The 25,366-nt window shown below is 43.8% G+C and overlaps 2 protein-coding genes across 5 annotated transcripts in view; one reads left to right on the top strand and one right to left on the bottom strand.

Annotated features, from left to right (window-relative positions):
* CAVIN1 (caveolae associated protein 1) overlaps window positions 1–18,277 on the bottom strand; it is a 36,154-nt gene extending 17,877 nt beyond the window's left edge. The window contains exon 1 of the mRNA XM_054992512.1: window positions 17,616–18,277. Within this exon, the coding sequence (XP_054848487.1) occupies window positions 17,616–18,035 (420 nt within the window). The 5' untranslated portion in view covers window positions 18,036–18,277. The remainder of the gene's footprint in view (window positions 1–17,615) is intronic.
* A 910-nt stretch (window positions 18,278–19,187) lies between these two features.
* ATP6V0A1 (ATPase H+ transporting V0 subunit a1) overlaps window positions 19,188–25,366 on the top strand; it is a 58,648-nt gene continuing 52,469 nt past the window's right edge. The window contains exon 1 of one of the 4 annotated variants that reach the window (XM_054994857.1): window positions 19,188–19,271. The gene's annotated coding sequence lies outside the window, so the exon portion shown is untranslated. Of the gene's footprint in view, window positions 19,272–25,007; window positions 25,157–25,343; window positions 25,365–25,366 lie in introns of those variants that run through there. The other 3 variants (XM_054994856.1, XM_054994862.1, XM_054994860.1) reach the window with 3 other exon arrangements.

The raw sequence follows: 25,366 nt of genomic DNA, 5'->3' as shown, positions 1-25,366 counted from the left end.
CTCAATGTATAAAAGGCCATCAAGACACAAAGACAAGTGATGTTCCCAGCCTGGTGGGGCCAAGTGTTATGAAACAAGTGGGGGCGGGTAGGTGGCAGAGGCAGATGGAACTACAAATGTAAGACAGAAGCAAAAAACGGCAGCGCTGTCAGTCCAGGTCAGGCTGTAGAAGAAAGGAAGTGGCATGGGTTACATCCCTGCTACATAAAGAAGGATTTAGCCAGCCGAACAGTGAATGTGTTTGCCAGCCATATTTAGGCTGCAATTCTAAAGACATTTTCTGGGGAATAAGCCCCACTGAATAACATGGGACTTACTTCAGAGAAGACCTGATTAGTCTTGCTCACTAAATGGAAAAGTCAGACACAATAGTTTCCTAGAATGGTCGGGCACTGTCATTGTAATCAATGCAAATGCATTCAAGGTCTGATTTAGACAATACATGAAATGCAAGTCTGCCCAGGAAACACATGGAACCAGCAGCGGGACAAACAGCCTGCTTCCTCATGCCCATTTTTTTCTAGTAAAAGCGTGCAGGGTGGATGGCAGAAAATGCCGAAGCCTTTCTTGCTGCTGCACTATATCCCGGAGCTGATTCTACCCCCTCCCTCCCTACTTTTAAGATGAGTCTCAGGTCATATGTGAAACGCAAGCTGGGGTTTCCCCCAACCCAACTCACATTTCACATGTCATTTAAACAGATGCTCAAACAAGAAGGAAAAAGAATCCCCAGTTCTGCAAATTTGAAGCAGAAACTGGCTGGGCACAGAGGGGATTGGGAATGTTCTCAGTGATGTCACCAAGAAACTCCCCTGATGTTTGAAGGATGGAGAAGGTTGACAGCTGAACCACATTTTAATTCGTTGATAACAGCATCTGCCATTTCATCTGTAAAGCCAGGCTCACAAGGCAGCTAAGGGACACCTAGTGTCCCTATTCTTACATATGTCATTTTACATTATGTTTGCTGCCCTTGTGTGATAGGCTTATCAAAGACAATAATGTGATATCCAATCCATAAACAACGTTTTGGGAGTAGAGTTGCCATCTGCCCACACCCAGCAGTTATTTGCCCACAAACACACTCACTTGTCCACCAATACGGATCGTTACAGCAGGCGATAGTAGGATGTGTGTGGGTGGGAATTGCATCCAAACCCGGAAGAGATGGATAGTGCTCTAGGAATTCCCGTAAACCTCTAAGGTCTTTACAATAGAGACCCGGGGGGATTCCTAGAGTCACCCAAAGGTGACATCACATCCAGACACATCACATCCAGATGCAATCCACTCCCCATTTTCTCCTGCTGCCTTGCAACCCTATTTGGGAGAATGGACATACTTTGAGAAGGGATGGAGAGAGAGAGAGACAGAGACAGAGAGAGAGCGAGAGAGAGCTGTGTTGCCCTTTGCCCCAAGTATCAGGGTAAATGTGCATTCCAGTGCTGGAGACTAGCAGTGCACAGCTCCCACATAAGAGGAGGAGGTACAAATGGTTCAGAGAATGGTGGGCATCACTTGGATGGCTGTCCACAGAAGAACAGCCCAGAAACAGATTGCAAAGTATTAGAAATAGAGCTGTCAGCTAATATAAGGACTTTTATTGTTCTTTTTGCCTTTTAGCTGATTAATCAATGCATTACATTCCAATAAATATGCCCTAAATAAATATGTATTTCCAAAAGCCTGGGTTTTTACATGTCCTTTTTTGAAATACGGAAAGGAAGCTTATGACAATTCAATAAAAAAGCTACAATAAAAAAACACCAAAACTGTACCTCCAATATATCTTTTATTCTAAGCTCCATTCATTTAAATAGGACCCTCCCAATTTTTAATATGCAAAAGTTATGTTACAGCCCAGTCTTAAGTACACGTGTTTAGACATGCCTCCACTGAGTTCAGTGGGTCTTAGGGTCAAAGCAGTCACTGAACAGCCAAGGTACACAACAGTCTCTCAGTAGTTTTTTACACGATAATAATGATAACCACAGCATTGGTGACTGCAATTAGAAGTGAAATGGTAGCCAAAGAGGAGTTGCTGAATTCTTTCCCCTCTTTCCCACCCTTTATTAGCCAGCTCGTATATGCTTTCCTTAAACACATCTTTCCTTCAGGGAATTTGATTCCCTGTATATTTTTCTGAGTGGAAAAAGCTGATTTTGAATGGGAAAGAGTTAAGCCCTTCCTTCCCACCCACCACTTCTCTGATTGAATTGTGAATTTTTTATTTTAAAAAAAAGTTAGGCGAGGGCAGGTGCTGTGTAATTTTTAATCTGGCCACTACTTCTTAGTAAGCATGTTTAGAATTGCACCCTTTCAGCCCAATCATCTGCAAGTTTACTCATAAGTGTCTTCCATTTACTCTTAAGAAAGTCTGCAAGGACCGCATCCTTGTTAATTCTATCAATTCAGCCATTTACAACTTGCACCTTAATTAAAAATGAATAGTATTTTGCTTTTAAGTGATAAAGTGACACTGGAATGGGGGGGGGGGGAGGTTAGAATACCCATTGCCACCTATTACACGAAATATCCAACAGGGGCCTGCGACACACAATCGCATTCCACACTGTGAGCACAACAGCAATACATGTGCTATTTGGAGGGTAAAAGTAAGGATTGCAACACTGCATTTAAAATCTATAACCTACGTTTATACGCATATGACAAGGAAGAACAGCTTCTGAGCATTTTCACCCAGGAAATGCAGATATGCATTAGTATTACTATGGAGAAGCTTGGAGTAAGTTTTCGTTGTTTTAAAATATATATTTAGTATTTTTATCTGGATGTAAGCAAGCCTCCTTGAGCAATCTCATTATGGATAAAATGGGGCATAAATATGTCAAATTAATAAATAAAATTAGGGTACTGGAACTGATTGTTTGAGACCAGAACAAACTCCTCATGGGCCAACTCCTTTGCCAGACTGAAAGCTTGAAAACTTCAGACAAGAGAGACAGAGGATCTCATTGCTGGTATGATATGAGCATCTGTGTAATTAGTTGTGTCAATAAAATGTCCAAAGGCAGGTAAAGCTTCTTTAAAAAACAACAACTCTGCTTGGAGCCTGGCTGTGCCTTGCCCCCCCCCCCCTGGAACCCAGTGCGAATTCTACTTTTGGTCGCAGCAGCATTCCATTGTGGCTCTCCCCTCCCTTCTCTTGCCTGCTGGGTGGAGCTTGGAGGAGGGAGAGATTAAGGTAGGAATTTGAAGCTAGTGGGCCAAGAAGAGGCACGCTGCGCCCTGCCAGGAACACACAGCTCTGGCAGCCACATCTACATTCCTCTCTCACAGAGGGTTTGGTTGAGCGGTTGGAGTTCAGAATTTGTGAAGGCACATCTGGGAAGAGGCAGATGATGAGATTTGTTTCATGGTAGCATATGTAACTTTAAAGTAGACTATGAAGGTGAGGTGCCCAGAAACAGCAAAGGAATAAATGATACTGGATTACAGGTCTTCCTCTATTTATCACAGGGCAGTCCAGTCTGTTTCTAGACCTTGACACATGGACACATAAAACTGCCTTGTACTGAATCAGACCAATGGTCCAGCAAGGTCAGTATTGTCTATTCAGATGGGCAGCAGCTCTCCAAGGTCTCAGCTAAAGGTCTTTCATATCACCTCCTACCTGATCCTTTTAATTGGAGCCACCAGGGATTGAAGCTGGGACCTTCTGCATGCCAAGCAGGTATTTTACCATTGAGTCACACAGCCCCTCCTGCTCTGTACCTTTAATTGATGACCTGCAGGCAGGAGGGCTCATGAGCAACAGGACCATCTTTTTTCCCATCTCTCCATCTCAGGAAAGCTCTACCTTGTGAATTTTTGCATCTTGTATAGCCATCACGAGCACACAAGCCCCATTCTGCTGGAGGACAAGGCCTCTCCCTGGTCTCCAGCTAGCATCTTGCTGCAGTGAAGGCTCATTCTGCCTCAAAGCCTAGTAATTGGAAATAAAATGGGCTTCATTTGCCCACATATAAATTTGACTAAATAAAAACTAGGCTTTCAGTTTAAAATTGGGAGACCTCAAGATCAACTGCTGGCTAAATGGCAAAGAGAGCTTGAGTCTCGAAAGCTTATACCTCGTGAATCTTGTTGGTCTTTAAGGTCCTACTGTACTTGAATCTTGCTGTTCTATTGCAGACCAATATGGCTGCCTACCTGAAGGTCTTTTCAGTATCTCCTGGGCTTATGCAGGACTGTGCCTCAATGACAGAGAATCTGCTTGGCATGCAGAAGGTCCCAGCTTCAATTTCTTCAGCATCTCCATTTAAAAGGACCTGGTGGCACGTGTGATGTGAAAGTTCTCTGCCTGAGACCTTGAAGAACTGCTATCAGTCTTAGACAGTACTGAGCTTGACAAACTGATGGTCTGATTCACTGTAAGACAGCTTATATGTTTATATGTGCTTTTTTGCCTTTGCACAGGGAAGATGCTTCCATTTTGCTACTGTACATAAAAAAGAATCATATTCCAAAACATTTAGCAAAACATACCACTAGGCCTGCTTAGTCAGCCAGCAGAAGAGAGCTTGTACAGGAAAAACCCCAGGTAGATAGATAATAATTGTAATGCACTGATGTGGCTACTTGCAGCATTAATAATAACATAGTAACACCACCATCAATGTGCACGGCACCTTAAAGAGTTGCAAAAGAGGTAGGTTCCTGCCCCAAAGAGCTTACAATCACAATGTATTTTTAGCACATCTTCATCCTACCATTTCTCCAAGGGCCTTGGAGAAGTGTTTGTGGTTCCCTCTTTCCCATTGTATCCTCACCACAATTCTGTGAGGTAAGTTGAGTGGACAGAGAATGACTTGACCAATGTCACTCAGTACTAAGTTTCCCAGCAAGCAGGGATTTGAATCAGGGTTTATCAAGTCTTCCCCTCCATAGTCTAAACACTACATCACGTTGGCTGTCAGAGAAAGCCACCATTCTGAGTGGGGGAAATGGCACCCAATTCTATGTATGTGGTTTTCAACCCAATGTTTTAGAAATCAAGAGGTGAGGGCTAGATGAAGATCCTGGAAGGCTGGTGAAGACTGATCAAAAGGACCACCAGGAATTTGCACGGCAGAGGCCCATTGGGGGTGGGGCAGGGAGCACCAAGATGGAAGTGAAGGCAAGCAGGAGAGGAATATATTTTAAGGACAGTTACATGCAGCAACTGTCAGTGCCCCCCAAAATTGGCGACATTCAAAGTTCCATCCTAGCTCTAACCTATTTCCCATCCACTCTAAATTTCATTTCCTGTTCCACATCCATTCCCTCCTTAATCATTTCCACTTCAAGTGAGATTGTGGGAAAAAGAGATGTCCAAATCCAGACAGCAGGTGGGATCCAACCAGCCTTTTACCTCAATCTCAGCTAATTCCCATCTTTACTACAGCCGCTGTTCCACATGTATTTTGGCCATGCTGTTCAGTCCCCGGATACCTAGTACAGGCACTTTGGGTCAAAGGGGTCCCCCACATTCCTTTTTCACCAGCAGAAAAAGCTGGTTGGATCCAACACAGAAAGTCTCTAGCAGAAAATTCTTAAATATAATCCATCCAGGATTTTCTGCTTTATACAGACTGGGATGATAGGCTGAAAGAAAAGGATTTGTCCCAGAGCAGCCGCTCAGTCTTTGGCTGTCCTTTGCTGCGCCAAAAAGAACTTCAGTGTTCTAAATATTTGTGTAGAAGATAACATTTTGGCAGCAGCATATGTGCTCATCATATTGCTCCAGGATTTAGTTCTATAAGTATGAAAGCAACAAAGAGTATTCTGTGAATATGTGCAGAGTGCATTTCCCCTTACCACTGAACAAGCATGATCAGTACCCACCTCCCTGAGATCAGGGAGGAAGAAGCAGCCTCTTTAAATTTTATTTACTTCATTTATACCTTGACCTGCATACTTGGCATACTCCTCACTTTGGACACAGTTTGGCTAGGAAACGCCCCATGCTAGGACAGGCTTGCTTGTGCAAGCAGTGAAGAAGATTTAAATAAAGAACAACACCACAGCATCAGCTTGCTGCTATCTTTGTGCTGGCAGGCAGGCAGAGCCTCTGCAGAACAGACTGTGAGCCCACTTAAGCAGAGATGAACTAATTCTCACAGCCCTCATAGCAGAACCTGCCCAGTCTACCTAGAGTATCTAGAATTTAAGGCAAACTATTTTCAAACTTCCCCAAGAGGCCAATTATGGAAGCCTAAAGATGAAAGAGGGCTACAAGAGACAAGTGGTTGGGGATGTTCAGGTAAATCCCAGGGTACTCTTGGAGAGAAAATGTTTCAGAAGTGCAGGGTGGTGTTTTGGGAGCCAGAAGGCAAAATAACTTTGGTGTATATTTAAGAAGCCTGAAAATGTGAGAGGATCTCAACAGAGGGGGTGCTGGTCAGGTGTGTGAGGGTGTCAGAGGGTTCTTCCTGCATTTCAGAGCATTTGTGATTATTCCTCACAGCTGACTTACTTCTGTGGCTGACTCACTGATTAAGACACTAGGTAACCATTGTTATAAACTTCTTGACCTTGCAGTGGAATCCTTCCCAGTTTTATGGTAAATTAAGCTGAAGTGTGGGGAGAAGCTACCCCTTCAGTAGCTTCTCCCCACAAATTGTATCATGGGGTGCCCAACAGTGCACAGCCCTCCAGATTTCTCATTCAGGTCCTGCCCTTTCATCCTTCCCTCTCTCAGACAACACAAGCAAACACTCCAGAAAGACACACAACCGCTAGAGCAAAAGATCTCTCTAAGCAACTAAAATGAGGCAGAATTGCCCTACACACATGGGGGCTGAACCCTCAGTGTCAGTGTGAAGGCCAAGGCCCATGAGGCAGCAGGGCGTGTGGTGGGCGGGCTGGTGCTTTCAGAGTTTCAGAAGAAGGTGGGCATCATCCGTGGATGGCTTTGCCTTCAGTGGCCCAAAGTGGTTGCCTCCCTTCTCTTCCTGTGCTGGCTGAGGCCATGGCATGCTCTCTGGTGAAGGGCCAGAAAGCAAAGTCTCTTCAGAAGGGTCATAGGGCTCACTGTCTTCCGAAAGGTCAAAGGGCACATTCTCTGGTGAAAAGTCTGCGGGCAAGCTCTCTGGTGAAGGTTCGCGGGACACACCATGGATCCTCTCGGGCTATGGTGAGGAAAATGAATCATCAGTGGGCAGCAATGGGGATCCCGAGGCTTCTGCACAAGCACAGCCACGGGCTCAGTTAATCAGAGCGGCAGCAAGGGCACACAAGCAAAGAGGCCTGCTGCAGCCTTGTAAAGGAGTCCTTTGCCAAACATGTTCATACACCCCATCCAGCTCATGCATACTTTTGTTAGTTGTTTGTGGAGGAAAAAACACACTTGAAGATGCCTTTAACAGAGTCAGACCCTTGATCCATTGAAGTCAGTACTGTCTAAGACTGGCAGTGGCTTTCCAGGGTCTCAGGATGAGGGTCTATCACATCACCTACTGCTAGCTTCTTTAACTGGAGATGCCAGGGATTGAATTTGGGGACCGTCTACATGACAAGCAGATGCTCTGTCACTGAGCCGCAGCCCAGATCACCTTTTGTAAAATTCCCCTGCCTGGTTGCCCTGACACAAATCTGACTTGCCACCGGCAACCAGACATGTTGATGTTCCAGGTCTGCCCAGGCTGCAGCTCTCTATGCTGGGTGCAGCACACCATCCAAGCACTACGGCCTGCTGCTGCATTACAACCACACCCTGTTTTTACAGTCCCAGGCAGGCAGCAAAAAAAAGTCTTTCCTCCTGTGGTTTCACATTTTCTCAGGGTCTTTCAGCCTTGCTTTCTAATTACTGCATGGTGTGCTACTCATTTAATGTAACCACACTTGTGCATGTTTGCATCTTGTCAGATACTGATGGTTGTGCAATACACCAACCAAGTTCTCCCCTTCAGACCTTCAGGCGTGGGAAGGAGCTCAGGGTAGACAGGGAAGCTGCGTGTTCCAGGGCTGTTTTAACTTGTAATGGATCTGAGGAGTTTTGAGCTCAACTTTACGCCTGAAAATAATTTTTGTTGTTGCAAATCTGGCTGCCAGGTTGTTTTACTGAGAACATTGTAGGGAGAGGGAAACTTTTAACACGCTCCTTCCTGAATGTTTTCCTGGCAGAAAAAGTAATCCCTGAGCGGCTTTCCTCCTGCTGGGGAGAAAAACGGATACGTGCACATTTTCCCAAGCAGGGCTACTTCCACACCTGGGTGTTTTTCCATGGTGGTCAGGTTCCTGATGCAATCCTGTGTTAAATTGCCTTTGCAATAAGGATTCTAAACAGCAGAGGGTAATCCATTTTCTCTCCACTGTAAGCTGCGCTTTTGCTTTCATATAGGGTTGTCAACCTCTAAGGGCCAAACTACAAGTGACGAATGACACTTGAACGGCAAGTGTATTCCTCCCTGTTCACTTGCCCTCCACTTGCCCTCCACTCCATCCACTTGCTGTTCAAGTGTCATTCATCACTTGTAGCTTGGCCCTAAGTGCAGCCCAGAATTACACTGATCTCCATGACTCTTTGGCACCCTAATGAGGTCCCTCCCCACACCCGGCCCCATCTCGGGCTCTACCATCAGATCTTCATGAATTCACACCTAATGTGCACTGAAACCCACCCTCCTTCCATGTTCTCGTGTAACTACCAGGAGCCCCTCCACCTTGTTTAAGCTTATTAAAAAAACATCTCAGGAGCACAGGTAATGCTGCATAGAAATAATGCTATACCTTTTAAAAATCTTTTAAGAAAAACTGTCCATGGATTTGCAGAGGCACCTCCCTCTCCCCCTGTCTGCAGTAGAAGATTTGAGCCCAATAACACCTTAAAGATCAACAAGATTTTCAGAGTATAAACTTTTGAGATCAAAGCTCCCTTTGTCAGATACGGGTAGGAATTTTTACTTGTACCTGAGAAAGGGAGTTTGAGTCTCAAAAGCTTATTCCCTGGAAATCTTGTCGATTTTAAAGATGCTACTGGATTCAAATCTTGCTCATGCTGATAGCACTCTGCCCAGGAAATACTGGTTTTTACCAGATTCAAAATAAAGTAGAATATTTTGCTGAAGGAACAGGCTGTGAATGATCTGTGCACAAGGAGAAGACAACATCATGTGGAGACATGAGAGGGAAAAGTCAGGTGGTTGAAATGGGGGAAATCCTTGGTTTGGAAGCAGCCCAGGAGTAAAAGCTGCTCACAGGTGGCTCTTTCTAGCCACCTCTGAGCAGCTTTTACTCTAGCCACCTAACTCCTTGACAAAGCAGTCCTGGAGGATGCATTTCCAAAACAGCATCCTTTACAATAAACATGGAATAAATCATCAGACCCCCAAGGACCCAAGATGCTTTCATATAATCTTAAAGTTTCCACTGGATTTACAGTACCAAAGAGTTTTGTAGCACCTTAAAAACTAACAGCTTTATTGTGGCACAAGCTTCCAGGAATCAGAGTTCCCTGTCAAATGCATAAAGTGTTAACATTCAGGCAGCAGAGAGATTTATAGCCAAAACCACAAACAGCAGAAATGGGATGGGATGGTATTGGAAGTTATTACACAGGAAGGCCAACTCTGCTTAGGATATCACTAAAACGCTACTGGCAGGAAAAGTCCATCCTTCAGTACTTTCCTTTTCAACCTTGGCAATATGCCCTGTTCTAGTGACATACCAGAAGGACATCAAAATAAGTTCAAAATCTATCAGTAATATAGAAGATCTGGTATAGATTTTAACTGAGCATAGACCATTTTATTGATCTGTCAGTGATTCTTAATGCTGGAGAGATAAGGCAAAGAATGTCCCAGGTTTGGATGGGGAACTGGACTTAAAAGACATCTTAGCATTTATATTTCACTGAATCTCATGCAGGAAACTTGCAAAATGACAACAGCTCCTTCTATACTTCCAAGAAGCCTTTGCTTATTTCTATTAATCAACCAGCATTTTAATTGAAGTTAATATTTTGCTGATTAGGCAAACTGCTTACATTGACAACCCACTTGGCTTTCCCTCTGAAAATGCATTTATAGTCAGTTTGGTGTAGTGGTTAAGAGCACGGGACTCTAATCTGGAGAGCTGAGTTTGATTCCCCACTCCTCCACTTGAAGCCAGCTGGGTGACCTTGGGTCAGTCACAGCTCTTCCAGAGCTCTCTCAGCCCCACCCACCTCACAGGGTGATTGTTGTGGGGTAATAATAACATACTTTGTAAACCGCTCTGAGTGTGCATTAAGTTGTCCTGAAGGGCAGTATATAAATCGAATGTTGTTGTTGTTATTATTATTATTATTACGTTTTGTCTTTTGACTCAAGCCGGTCAAGTGCCAGCTGCTTACAATTTTTATCTGCCTTTCTGAAGCTGTTCCTGGCACACAACCAGACAACCTGCAGAAGGTAGAGGGAGAGGCACGCACAATATCATCCCTGAAAGGTGCAGACTAAACATCCTGAGGCTTTCTTTTTCTAAATGTTTAACTTGCTTTTCCTTCCCCTGACATGACACATGATCAACAAAGACTGCTGGTCTTTGTCCTGTCTTGTAGGAGGATGGCTGATTTGCTGCAAGGCTCTGAAAAGAGACCACAGGCAGGCTTTGTCAGTTCCCCAAAGATAACAAATGCATTACTGAGAACAAAGGGGTCAGTTACTGCTACCTTTTTCACTTGATCTCTGCCTGTTTCCCCCCACCTCTACAGACCCCAAAGAACATGCCTTTTGTCCAGATGGGACCCACATCCCAGGTAGTCTTTTGGAGATTTCGTTTTTTAGAAAGTGCTCTTCCTTCATTCACTAGTGGAAAAGCTGGTAGGATCTAGTCTGGTAATTCCTGAGCAGGGCAGGGCAAGTACATGTTTTTGGCCTTACGCATGAGACTGTTTCCTAAGATCTCTTCCTCAAAACACTTTTCTTGGGATTGATCCTTTCCTTTAGTCCCTTCGGTCTTCTTTGACCAAAGCATGACATAGCACTAACTTTATTCATGCTGGGAATGGGATATAAGTCTTTCCATTACAAAGGTGTGCGGCAGTCACTTATTTGGATACTATATGTACCTTGTGATTTTATTGCACCTTCAATATCCACAGCACCTTGCAAAATATCTAAGCAAAATAGACAAATTTGTACCCCAAGGAGCCGTCAATTGAAATACAAGATTCCTGTTCCTTTGCCTCATTTTATCTTAACTTGAATATGAATAGGAAATGTCTTTTCTCTTAATTTCTCTTGCTCTGGCTACTTGACAGCTACACAGTTCAGTACATTGTGACAACGTGAACAGCATTCCAGCAAAGCCAAGCTTCTAGCCACAGCAGCTTTAAAATAAAACAAGAGCATCAACATGTTAAATCTTAAACCACCAGATTCTGCTTTCTGCAGAAGAGGAGAAATATTGTGTACCTGGATGTAGAAGAGTTTTTAATAGACTGAGAAAAAGAAACTTAGAATGTACTTAGATGCTGTCAATTAAGAAGAGCTGGTGGGAACCACTGAGCCGAATTCCCCAAGCCTCACTTGGGAACTACAACTTCGAGGCCATCAGTGATACCGAAAATAGATGGAAGAGAACAATCCTGCAGCTAGCTCCCGAGGGAAGGTTTTGCCATAGCCTAATAGGGCCTTCTGCAGCTCTAATTGGGATGGATTTTTTTTTTTACAGCTGAAAGGGAGAAAACTCCTTTGTCAAAATCACCTTGCAGTGTTGAGGAGATGCAGTTCTTCTGATGGACCAGAAACATGGCACTACGTTAAACTCAAAGGGAGGAAGAGGAAAGATGCCCTAGACACAGTTTAACTGGGTCATGCTCAGAAGTGGCAAGTGTGCCATTGTGTAATTGTTCAGCTGGGACCAAATCATGGATTCTCTTCCTATATTTGCTCTCAAAACGTACAGGGGAATTTTCTTCTTATGAAAAGAGCATGGGTAAAAATGTTGGAACATAAGTGGCTTTTAGATACTGGACCAAATACAAGTTCAGGGCTAAGTGCAATTAGGACTATGTGAACTTACTACACAGCACAGAATCGGGAAAATCTCAGAGGGTTTGGTCTATTTCTAGCCTTTGTGGAAAGCTTGGAAACATGCCAGGACTCCCAACAAGAGGTTATCAAGCTAAAAGGAGCTGTTGGTGCAGCTTCTGATGATGGCCAAGAGTGAGACAGCTGCATTTTCTATCATTTGCTATTCCTTCTCACAATCCCCATGCAACCCCCCCCCCGCCAAAAGCGCCACTCCTACTCACCCACTACACTGTAGTTTAGAGAAAGCTTTTCTGACATTGCTGAGAAAAACATGTGTAAATATTTCTAAGTACACCTCTAAGTGTGTCTGGAATAAGAACTCAGAAACCATGTAATACCTATTAACCCAAAATACCAAACTAATTTTTGGCTGGCCTTTATAAAATATATTACATGGATTTTTCTACTGGATTTTGCTATGGACCACCACAACTACCTGTTTCTTTTCACAGTAAGGAGGTATAGGCAGAGTTCCTTTGACACTACCTCAGTACCTTTAAAGACAGTAAGAGATTTTCCATTTTGCTTTGCAAACCACACACAATTCCCCAAACACACATGAAAGGAGAAATGATAAATGGTATAATTCAAGGATGTGTGAAGAACAAAATGTGCTTCCCTAAGTTCTAAGAATTGCTGGCCTTCAAAAGGTTTTGGGGTGGATTTTAAATTATTCAAGGCTGCTCTCGAGTTGAGTTTCCAGAATATGAGTTTGGAACATTAAAGGAGATACACACAAGATCATTCTCATTCCAGAATAAAAACCACACCCTAGGAGATCTGTTTTCACAGTTGCTAAGGGCCAATCCACGCATTACATGTATCTTATCTGTGCAAGATGTTTCAGGTGCACTTGAATATGCAAAGAGGATGCATGCACATTTGCAAGTACATGCATGCATGCATCCATCATTATCTGCATCATGAGACTATTAAGATGAACTATTTCAAATGTAGACAGCAAAAGTTCAGCTGGGGATAAAGCTGGCACTCCACAGTTTAAAAGAAAGGGGAGTGGTCTCAAAATCATTTAACGCTAACTAGATAGTGCTTAATATGCTGTAGGTTCCCTTTTACTCACATGATCATAGTCTTTTTCAATGAGTTGTGAAAAGTTAAGAGTCCTGTATCAGCAAGCCACAGTTTACTGGATTAATGGTATGCTAACTAGTGAAAGTAAAACAGCAGACCTGGGCTTTCCTGCTTCTCCAGAAAGGACAGCTTTTGCATTTAGGAGGCATCAAGTCATGTTCAAGAACAAACCCCCTTCTTGTGCATGTTGATCCACTATGGCTATAAAATGTTAATACATATCCTGTTACATTCACAGGGTCACACCCATACAGAGCCGTGATAATTGCTTATGAAGTAATTTGCCACCTTTGATGTGGGCGATAGTATTAATTCTTCCAGAGCTCATTGCTGAATTCTCATGGCCTTGAGAACAAAAATAACTGTGCCCACCACCATTCTTGGACAAATCCCCAAATCTCAAAGCAGAGACTTGCTTGTAGGCTACAAAATCCACTCAGATGTGAAGAAAAGCATGAGCCTTATTGTAAATGACAGAGATGATTTTTAGTATTTATCAGCATAGCCCAATCCTTGCTCTCCCCACTTTTTCGGTGTGCAAAAGTGAGGAATTCTGAAACAAAACAAACAGTACCAGGCAGGGAGAGAAGCATCCAGAGCAATGAGGCAGGCTGACCTCAGTAGGAAAAAATTCCCTTTTGAAAGCAAATCTATTTTTCTTCCTCCATTGTATACAGAGTAAAATTGTTGCAATGGGGCAAAGTTCTGGAACAGATGCATCACCAGCTTTCCCCAGGGCCCCTGCAGTCCATTGTGATCAATCATTGTTACAGGCTGCCTGGCGAGGAGCGAATCTGTTTGTCTATAGCCCGCCTGCTCATTTAGTGGGGTAGCATTTGTTCTTTGCCATTTTCAAAAATGGTCCAGTGTGGTGCAGTGGTTAATAATATAGGAAACCGAGAATGAAATCCCTACTTTATCAGGAAGCTACTTGGGTGTCCCTGGGCTGTAGTCTCTCTCTCTCTCTCTCTCTCTCTCTCTCTCTCAGCCTCCCCAAGCTTGCAGAAGATCTGTTTCTAAGTTACACTGAATGCAACAGTCTGTGTACAGTGTATACTTGATTGTTCTTTATATATGCATTGGTTAATTCTCACTTTACATTTGATACATGTACAGCTGAACTTGAGGTTGAAACCCCACATTTATCTGAGTACTGACGCCCGGTTCCATTTGTAAAGTGGACATGCACTGGCTCTTTCTTAAAAATGGGCTCAACGCACATACATGCAGGTTGTACGTGTGTTCACTGTAACGTATGAACTGGACTGGCGTTGTTGGGAGAATAAAATGGGGAGCTCCTTTCTGAAGAGGGGGAATGAAGAAGTTCTAGGGCAGGAAAGAAATGTACTAAATAAATTCAAAAGGGCTTCAAAATTCTCCTCTCATTTGCTGCCCCCACCCTGACAATTCTGTAACAACATTGTTACATTCATTATCACAACAAGACTGAGGACTGGTTGCAATGATTTCTGCTTAATGAACAAGGATGAGACTGGGTGGCTTGTCAACAGCCACACACTGAGTCTGATGGCAGTGCTGGGATTTGAAGCCCATATTCCAAGCTTTAAACAAACTGTTCAGGCCCTGAAATGCTTATTTCATTCAAGCTATGGGGTTGTTCCTCCCATGCACAGCCAGGGTGGTGCAGTGGCTAAAACATGATGTCTTGATGCAAGAATCCCATGTTCAAGTCCCAGTTTAGCAAAGAAACTCATTGAGAGGCTTTCGTGTGCTCCCATCCCTCAGAGCAACACCGCACATATGTAGCATGAGGCTAAAATTCCCTGGCAAAAATGTGTGATCTAAAATTTAATTTTAAACCGTGGGCAGATTTGGGGAAACAGTTTTCTTAAGTTTCTCATTTTCCACCTTCATGGTGCATAACTCACTGAAGGCTCTCTCTTGCTGAAGACTCTCTTCCCTCTCCTCCTGAAAAAATGGCCCTGCTCCCAAGCTATCAGCAACAGGATGAAATGACTAACCACCACCAATTGAATTATATCTGGTATCTGAATTGCTGAAGAATAACTAAAGAAATGAGTTCACCAGAACCTTGACATTTGCAGAAAATCCATTCCTGCAATCACCATGAATTTCTCCTGCAAAATTTAACACTGTAATGATTATATGCGGTGAGAGTAGAAACAGGCTGGAGGCCACATTTCACAAATAAGTGGGACTGAGAGTCATGCATCTGCATGGTGACAGTCCACCTTATTCCTATTGTCTTTTGGGGCAAATGACCAAATCAGAATTAAAGCAGGGGAGGCAACATTCACATGGTCAAAGAGATTTTATCTGATTGATACCTAGCATACTCTTATAATGAAGCTGGTGCTGCTGATACTGCTGGCAGCCCAATTCTTAGCACGCTCAATTGGAAACAAGTCCCACTGAGTTCTATGGGACTTGCTCACAGGTGAGTTGCACAAAATTTCAGCTTTAGTACTTATATAGTATTTTAGATTAAGGTTTCTAAGCATTTCATATACAGAAAGAACCATTGTGTACCAAATCATCACCCCCACATTGTAGATGTTGCATTCAGGGTTAGTTTGGTGTAAGAGCGCGGGACTCTAATCTGGAGAACAGGGTTTGATTCCCCACTCCTCCACTTGAAGCCAGCTGGGTGACCTTGGGTCAGTCACAGCTCTCTCAGAGCTCTCTCAGCCCCACCCACCTCACAGGGTGTTTTGTTGTGGGGATAATAACAACATACTTTGTAAACCGCTCCGAGTGGGTGTTGTCATCCTGAAGGGCAGTATATAAATTGAATATCTTCATCATCATCATCATCATCTATCTGAAGGCTTGACTGTAATTTGACCCAGGGACTTGCTTGTTCCTAGTGAATTGTTTTAGCCACAATATTACACTAGTCTAAAATCTATCAGAACCACAATTGTTCACTGATAAATTCATAGCATGGAAACTGGACCTTCAGGGCACTTAATGATTCTAAGGTTTATTGTCCCACAATCTGTGCAGTTTGACACCTCTGGGTTCTACTGTGTGGCAATTTTTGCCAGGTTGTTGATTCTCTTTCCACAAAACCCAGGCAGATTCTGACACTGTCTTGGAATTGTTTTAGACTCCAGTGAAAGGGATGAACAAATACTTCGTTATTAAAGTTAGTAAAACATTCTGACTTATATAATGACAAAGACTGACCTCCAGTTTTACCTCTCTTTGGGGTGGATCCTTCCAGTTTTTTCACTGGTGCAAGAGGAAGGAGTGTTCTGACTACTGAAAAAGCTATGCTGGGGATCATGGGGACTGCATGCATAAAAAGCTGGGTGGGATGGAGTCGCAGAAAGAAAGAGAATTGGGCAAGAATACCCCACTTGCACCAGCAGATACGTTAGTAGGACCCAGTCCTTATTTCCTTCTCTTTCCTTTGCTATGCATTTTATTTTCTTCTGTTTTCCAGCCATTAGGGGCCCAAAACTTCCCAAGCATGATCCACACTGCTTCCGTTAAGTGTATTTATAAAACTGGTTTGGTGGTAGTTCATAATCCTGATATACTGTATTCCCGCCTTTGAAGCATGATATAATTGGGAATGCCCAAGCTGTGAATCAGAGGGCTATATTGGTCAGCTACTTGTCAGATTCCTCCACTAGACATAACTAGATCCAATTTCATGTTGCAGTAGTAAAAAATGGCTACATTATTTGCTGGTTTTCTCAGGGAATCACACTGGCCTTTTTGACACTTGTCCCTCCAATGCAGGTTAACCCTTTCTTGTGAAGTCCCACTTTCCCTTCCACCACAGGCCTCAAAGCTTGGACCACCACAGAAGAGGAAACCTGGCTTGGAGCTGTGTATTTTGTTTGTTTGATATTATGAGATCTGAAGGCTGGCCTGGGAGCATGCTGGGAACAGGGCTGCAAACAAAGTAGAACAAAGCAGCCTCTCACGGCAACTGTGAAAAGCTCCAGGACCTGAAGGGTCATGAACGAAAGAATCTGTAACCCACACTGCATCAGATTTAATTTTTCAGGCAAACTATTAAATGCAACCCACACACCCCTGGGGAACAGCATTGTTACCAAACCCTATTGAGGAGTGAAATTCTGCTTGCCAGTAAGAGAGCAGTTGCACATTATGCATAGCTCCCCCGAATCACTGCCAGACCATGCACATTAAATAACCGATCTTAATTCATTGTAACTTGAAGGACACTACTTGACTCTCTGTCTCCATACGAAACAATGGGCTGAATGTGTCCCACTACAATTTTGGGCAAGGTGACGGGCTGTCTAAAGCCAGCTTTGAAATCTTAGCACAATTGTGAGCAATACATTTTAACATTCAGCTTCCTTGCTCTCCAAGATTCCAGTGATGACATAAATCCTGACTGTCCTATATATGGTGTGCTATAATATGGGAGTCTTGGGAAGCCCTCTTTGGGTGTGGTCAGGGGATCAGGGGCACCATCATGCTAGAGGGCCAACCAGAAACAAACAACCTCACAAGCAGGAGTGATCAAAAGGGCACCCTTACCTGGTAGATCATGACTTTGAAGTTCCTGCGCTTCAGCAGCTCTGCCTCGTTGGATTCCAGCTTCTTGATCTGCCCACCTTGCTTCTCCAGATTCTGCCGGACAGTTTTCACATTCACACTGACCTTGCGGACTTTCTCCAACATCTTGTTGACGGTGTTGCTGGTGGTGGTGTGGGCCTTTGTGAGCTTGGCCAGCTCCCCTTGGATGCTGGCCACTACCCCATCCATCTCCTGCTGCCTCTCCTCGAGCTGACTCTGGGTCAGCTGAATCTGATCAACGGCTCCAATGATCTTGTCCAGAAGGGTGAGCACCATTACACCATTAATCTGGTCAGATTTGATGGGTTCTTCATTGGGTTGCTCTTCAGAAGCCTCAGAAGCTGCTGGTTGCTCAACAATCTGGAGGCTGGTGTCTGCCATGGTTGCTCAGGAGTCCTGCCTAGCAGAGCCTGGAGAAGTTTGTCACCACAGGGACAACTAAAGAGGAAAGGCGAGACTGAATCCGAGATCTCTCAGAGCTGGGAGGCGAGCCAGAAGCTGAGAGCGCAGCGCGTGGATGTGTGCTTCAATTGAAATGGCACAGCCTTTGCAAAGCTGTCCGGAGAAACTGTCCTGCAAAATTTTCCAGGCTTCCAAGCCATTGGCTGACTCCACCCCAACTGGAGGAAAGGAACCTCTTGCCAAATGCCTGGCAGCCCCACCCCTTTTTTTCTGAAATGATTAAAATAGTTGGAGAGGAGGCAACAGCTTCAGCATGCAAGCTCAGGCAGGGTTTGCTCACTCCATACTTCTGGAGGAATGCAAAAATGTTCATACTCAACAAACTCTTTTACCAAGTTGAAAGGCAGGAATTCCTAACAAAACTTCCAGGGAATCCATCGGGGAGGAAAAGAAACAAAACACTCTGTGTAAAGCAGCTGGAGACTTTTGCCATTCTGTGTATAACTGCAAATGTTCAAGAGTGGCTGGCTGGAAACAGCTGCACAGAGGAAAAACAGCTGGGATAACCCAGAGACCTCTCCTTTCAGCCAGGCCTTCATATGCTTTTAATGTTTCCTTTTAAAGGCACTAAATGACAATTGTGCGCACATGTGGCTTTTTTCACTCAGCATACACAGCTGGTTGTACTACTATGTGCCCACAATAATGCATTCCCAAGAGCAGGCATGCCTTGAGATACAAGTTTGCACTTACGTGCAATGAATTTACATGGATGAGGCAGATTCTAGCTGTTTTCTGGTACAGTCAGTGAAGCCAACGGGTTCATTGTGAATGATATAACAGAGGGGCATTTTCCTGTTGCCACCTCATCAAGCTAATGTCCTGCTGTGCCCAGATTTGAAGAGGTTTCCAGTGTTCTCTTCTAATAATCAGGAAATTGATGGAAGCTTCAGGAATAAATAGCATAGTGTGCAATTCCTTCTCCCAATATGAAGCAACAAGGCAGGTGATGAATTTGCTGATGGCCTGTTTTGCAAACAAGTCAGATAAAGCTGTTTTCTTAGTCTGATTTGGCCGCCTCTGGATCAATGTACCTTGGCCTGTCCTTGTGACTGGCAGTCAGACATGAATCAGGGATGGTGCGGTGGTTAGAGCGTTGAGCTCAGCGGTGATAACTGTCTGTTCAAATCTCTTCTCAGCTACGAAACTTGCTGGGTGAGTAGCTATGTATTTGAAGGGCAGGATTGTGTTGGCACTGGGGCAACCACGGGACAACCATCTGTTTTCTGGATTTTGGCTCAAAGTTCCCCACACCATCTCTGCAACCAACTGTAAGGATGAAGGGATGGAGAGTATGCATTCCAGGTCTAGATTCTGGGAAGGCTGTCTGATGGTCTGGCCTAGACATTTGGTTGACAATGATCAGGTGGGCCTGGAGATCGTCTAGAATTATAACTGATCTCCAGAATACAGAGATCAAGTTCCCCTGGAGAAAATGGCTGTTTCGGAGGGTGAACTCTATGACATTATACAATGCTGAGGTCCCTCCACTTCCCAAACCCTGCCATCCCTAGGCTCCATCTCAAATCTCCAGGAATTTCCCAACCCTGAGTTGGCAACGCTACCTAAACTTATGGCATTCTTCTGGCAATGAGGACAGGAAACAGACTCTGGTTTGGTTCTCAAAACCAGCAAATTGCTTGTCTAAGTTCTTTTCTTTTTCATGCACCTTAAAATAAGGATAACTTCTTTGCAGTCCTGTCCACCCACCCCCGCTGCCCAATCTTCTAAAAGCAACACAAGCTTCCCTCAGAAACCATCTTCACATGGCTCAACATCCAGCATTTGAGTTTTAAATATCACATATACAAATGTCTGAGGCACTCTGGTATCATGCCAGGAATTTGCCTGTCATCCCCCTTCTCATAGGATGGCATCTCGCTGAAGCCCGGCATTGTGTTAGGCAAAAAAACCTTCATTAGTTGATTGGTCAAATATTATTAAATTTTAAAAAATGGCTGCAAGTGAAAGTCAACTTACGGTGACCCCATGGAGTTTTCAAGGCAAGAAATGTTCAGAGGTGGTTCGCCATTGCCTGCCTCTCCATAGCAACCTTACTTCCTTGGTGGTCTCCCATCCAAGTACCCTGCTTGCTTCTGAGATCTGACGAGACCGGTCTATTTAATCACATCCTTCTTCCAAGCAGCTCATGATGCTCTACATGGTTCTCATCTCCTTTATTTTATCCTCCCAACAACCCTGTGAGATAGGTTAGGCCAAGAAAGAGAAAGTACAAGCACGCAACTGGCAGTGAGCTTCCTGGTTGAGTGGGGATGTGAACCCAGGTCTCCCCCCTCTAGTTGCTCATTGCTGGGCACTTGTGACCTGTTTTTCCTTTTGTTTACAAATATTCTGACATACAGGGTGAGTGACTCTGAATGTGTGCTTTTCCTCCGACAGGAAGGAAAACTTTTTTTAAAGGACCTAAAAACAAAGTGCTCCTGAGCACGTCCGGAAGGTTTTTCCTTTATGGGGGAAATGTTGCTTCTTGCCTTAAGACTGGAATCTTATTTATTCACTTCATTTATAGTCTGCTTTTATCTTCACTGGTGACCCAAAGTGGCTTCCATCATTCTCCTCACAACAACACTTTGAAGTAGGTTAGGCCAAGAGGGTGTAACTGGTCCAAGGTCAGCAACTGAACTTCTGTGTCAGGGTGCAGATTCAAACTGGGGTTTCTCAAATTCTAGTCCAACACTCTAACCACTACACTACACTAGCCTCACCTTTCTTGGAGTGACGAGAGCCTTGTCTGAGTGGGAGACCTGGAGGGCCATGACACTCATGGTTAGGAGAAGGAATTCAGGCAGTACTTTTGAGCTTTCTAGTTTGTCTATATGGTAGGCAGCTTTTTCAAGTGAAATGGAGAAATTTCAGTAGCTCCAGCTCCCATGATTTTTGTGGGTAAGAACATAGCTAAATGATGCATGGGACAGAACAGAGAGACTCACAGGTACCTTTATATTTCAGAAATTAAATCCAGCAAACTTGAAATCTTGTTTACCCATGCTGAACAGAGGTAGGCCTAATATCAATAAGGGCCAGCATACACAAGGCATTCATTCTTTATTGGTTGCGATGATGGAAACTGCCAGATAATCACCATCTAAAATGCTTACTCCCTGGCAATTGCTCTAGACTGCACACAGCATAAATAGAAGCACATGATCTGTCTGCTGAGATGTTGATATGTATGAAAGCACGTAGATCATAATCAAAGACAGAGGATTGGATCCAAAAAGCGTTTCTGCTGATGGAGAAAGGAGGAAGGGGTCCCCTTTGTCCATCTAAAAATGCTATGCTGAAGATCATGAGACTTGCATGGTCAAAAGGCATGCAGGACAGGGGGCTGCAGTAAGGAGGGGAATTGAGTGAGACGGAGTGAAAAAGCTAGCTGGATCCAACTCAGATCTTGTTGAGATCTGAAAACTATTCAGACTGTTTGTTATTAGCTTGCTATTAAAATGGTGTTGATTGGCAAAGATATTCCAGAAAATTACACTCCCTCTTCTGAGGATAGCTCTCCTAAGACTGCATTTTCTTGTCTCTCCAATGATGACCCCTTGGTTTTTGCAACTGCAGAGTAAACAAATGAATACGTTTACCTGGGTTATTTATATGCCGCATGCCCTTTTTGTTGCTTGAATTAGAACTCTGTTTTGTCATGACCTATATAAAAATTCAGACTGACTGACTGGCACAGCATCTAGGACACCATCTTATACGCATGCCATTTTTGTCAAACACATCCTAGAAAATGGTGTGAGCTGCCTCCATATTTCACTCTTACTAAAATTTGGAGTTGTCTGGAGCACCACAGCATACCTTTGCATTCTCATAACAAAGCTTGTACAGTACAAACATTATGAGGGCCATTATTACCCCCATGTGATACCTTTGAGAATGAGTATGTGCTGGGACAGTACACACATGCGTATTAGTAGCAGAAATTGCTTGGCTGGAGCTTACTCTGGCTTTGAACCCAAACAATTCTAGCAAAGAACCAACAGACTAGGACAATAACATTCTGGCTAGCTCACAGCCTTAGACTTATGCCTAGCTAATGAGTGTTTGTGTGTGATTCATACTTCCTTCCTGAACTGCGTTGTTAGCTCTCTTTTTAAAAAGTGCAGTTACAGCACATAGCCAGTAGGAGGAGCTAGGCCTTGTAGCTTACTTGAGAGAGAGAAGCTTTCTGTCAAGATCTTTATCTACAATGGCAAGGCAGGGGATGCCCCAAGAGACATGGGAATGCGACTGGGGTAAAGGGGGCATTTACCCCTGCCCTTGCAATCAGATGAACTCGGTATATATTTAAAAAGAAGGATGCCACTTAAACAAGAGTCTTCTTGATTACGTAGAATATCATACATTATTGGTCAAATAATACGTGGGCAGCTGACAAGGGCTGCATTCAGAAATCTCGAACAAACCCCAAGAACAAGTCTGAAACTCATGGCCTTACAAGCTTCTTCCTTCCTCCACCCTTGTAAGGTTTCATAATTCTGGTTTTGCAGGCAAGAAATAAAAGCATAATTTGTTAAAGTGGCTAAGATTCAACATCGGTTAGGCTGAAGGTTTCCATGACCACGAAATTCGTGATCTTGGGTGTGGTATACAGGAGGGAAGGACAGAACAGCAATCCTGAGGATTTCAGGCTTGTGCTTGTCAGGAGTGTAACGTGATTTGTATGTGACCTCTGAATGCAGCAGATATCTCATCAGTCATATGCCAGCCCTACACTCTCACCAGCCACTCCCTAACCAAGTGAGGAAGCTTGCACACAGACCTTTAGCTCTGCTCTCCCCCACACCATCCTGAGAAAAAATGGCAGCAATTTTCTTTTTAGCTTCCACAAGATATCAATCCTCCGCTATCCAGGTTCTCCTCTGCCTCACACCATGTTTTCCTGAACTTGCTACGGTGTGATTTTTCTAGGAAGATCACACTCAGAGTGGGTTTTGTCATGCTGTGGAAGGAGGTGTGAATTTTTGGACCTCCCTGTCTACATCTGGCACCATTTCCCCTTGCACCCAGCATCCTCCCTTCCTGCCTGCCATTGGCAGGAATTTTAAACAATCAGCAATAAATACATTGCTATAGCATCCCACCTACTACTGTTTTTTTTAAGCCAGCAAGAAGTATTCTGGCATGAGGGGAAATTAAGGGGAAGTACGGAAAGTATGGATGTTCTGTTGCTACTGAGAATTCCTCCATGTTTGCAACGGCAATGACAGCACAATGGGGATTTGTGCCCATGCTAAAGAAGCCTAGATGCATTTATTTTTATTAGGTTGTCCTGGATAGGGTGCCATGCAGTGGAAACTGAATTCCCTTCTGCATTTTTTTTCATTTACCACATGTTGAAAATAACAGACCATTTTACAGATAAACATTTCTTAGGGCACAACCCATCCTTCCTGATTTATCCTCAGAAGAGAAACAAAAGCTGCCAGTGTTGAAGAGTGATGAGTCAATTTTACACATAAAGGCTCTACTTCAGGCAGGAACACAGCAAGTACTTTTGCACAGATTATTCAAATGGCATCTTCTTCAGAGGTGCTCTAAAAGTCTCCAAGGTTTGTGCAGCTGTGGAATAAATCCTGTAATGTGTAGGGGGATATATGTACTCTGGAACTCATCACTCAAAGCATCTAGAAAAAACAAACTGTCCCAGAAATCCTGATGCTGACTAGAAAAGATTATTTACTAGATTCTGTCTTCAGAGAATGTAATACAAACATTAAACTACTTTGCTACACCTCAGAGGTTAAAATGTAGTGCTTAAAGAGTCCATGTGGGGAGACTTGTTTAAATCTTGATTACCAATGGTCTTTATTGGGCGACCTTGGGCCAGTGAGTCTCTTTTTTCAGACTAGAATCTAGGAGATTTAGGTTTAAATCCCCACCATACCATAGAAGCTTGCTGGGTGTCCTTGGGCCAGTCACACACACTCAGCCTAGCCTACCTCACAAGGTTGTTCTTGTGAGGATAAAATGGAGGAGAGGTGAATAATGTACACTGCTTGGGGTCCACCATGGGGACACAGTTAAAGCAAATAAGTAAATATTGTGAAGATACAAAAGGAAGGTGAGGAACAGCAAGTGCTATGAATTCCTTAGAAGGACATGATAATATCATCCAAAACATACAGAATTATTTAAGTTGTTATGTTTAACACATCATAACTGGTGCACAAGAAGCAGAAATATGACCACCTATGCACAAAGAAGCTGAGAAGAAGTTACACCTAGTGAATTTCAGCCTGTCAACCAATTCTTCAAAAACAAAGTATGAGATACTTCCGTGCAACAATTAATTTTATTTATAATATTTAAAAAAGCCTTGGGCTACATTTCTTTATGGGACGTTTGTTTTCTTTACAGCCATGCTTAAAACAACTGAAACTTGGGGGGGGGGGGAGTATTTAGTTTTGTGTGGAAGTCTGTTGAGTTCTCTCTGTGCGCCTCCCTCCCTTATAAAATTACAACCTTATTTTCAGGAGGGGAAGCACCTCACATCTTCAGCAGTGCTAAAAAGAAAATTCTCAACTTATACAATTCTATTTGGGAAAGTGGTATTTATTCTTTTCAGTATTATTAGTTGTAATAATAAAGGAGTGATTCAATTAAATCTGCATTACGCTTAACTATTAAATAAGAACTTATTTAACAACAATAACTTACTTAACACGTCATGGGCATTGCATTCTGGGGTGATCATGAGGCGTTAGGTAAATCGAAGCCGCTGAACCGCTAAAAACGACTTCGTCACCTCCCGCTCCCAATGACGCCATCCAACCCAGAAGAGGAGTTACTGCGCTTGCCCAGTCCCACTCCGCCCCTCAAATGGCGGCCTGTCAGCGAGATCCGCAGCGGACCGGTACTACGACAAGACACCTGTTGCTAAGCAACCAACTGGGTCTGGCGGAAGAAGGCACGTGGTGACGTCAGCGACGGAAGCCGAGGCGGTGACAGCAGTGGTTGATTAGGAGAGGTGCCGACGGGCCTGCGGGCTGCAGGTGGAGGTGGTTGTCGAGGTCTGTGGGAAGGAGAAAGACACCTCCCCCCACCGTCTTTTCCAAGGAGGTTGAGGGGGGAAGGGAGGTCTCGCAGTGCATTGAGGGATGCGGAGGCCCTGTGGGGGGTGGCCGCCCTAAAGGGGAGAGGGGTGTATGTAATTCTATACTATTGGGGCGGCTCTGACTGAACTGGGGAGGAGCCATTGTTTTTAAAAAATATATATCGGT

Source organism: Eublepharis macularius, chromosome 12 (genome assembly GCF_028583425.1).
Source record: "Eublepharis macularius isolate TG4126 chromosome 12, MPM_Emac_v1.0, whole genome shotgun sequence".
Taxonomy (NCBI): domain Eukaryota; kingdom Metazoa; phylum Chordata; class Lepidosauria; order Squamata; family Eublepharidae; genus Eublepharis; species Eublepharis macularius.
The sequence above is the reverse complement of the archived record's forward strand: the minus strand, read 5'-3'. Positions and strand labels throughout refer to the sequence as shown.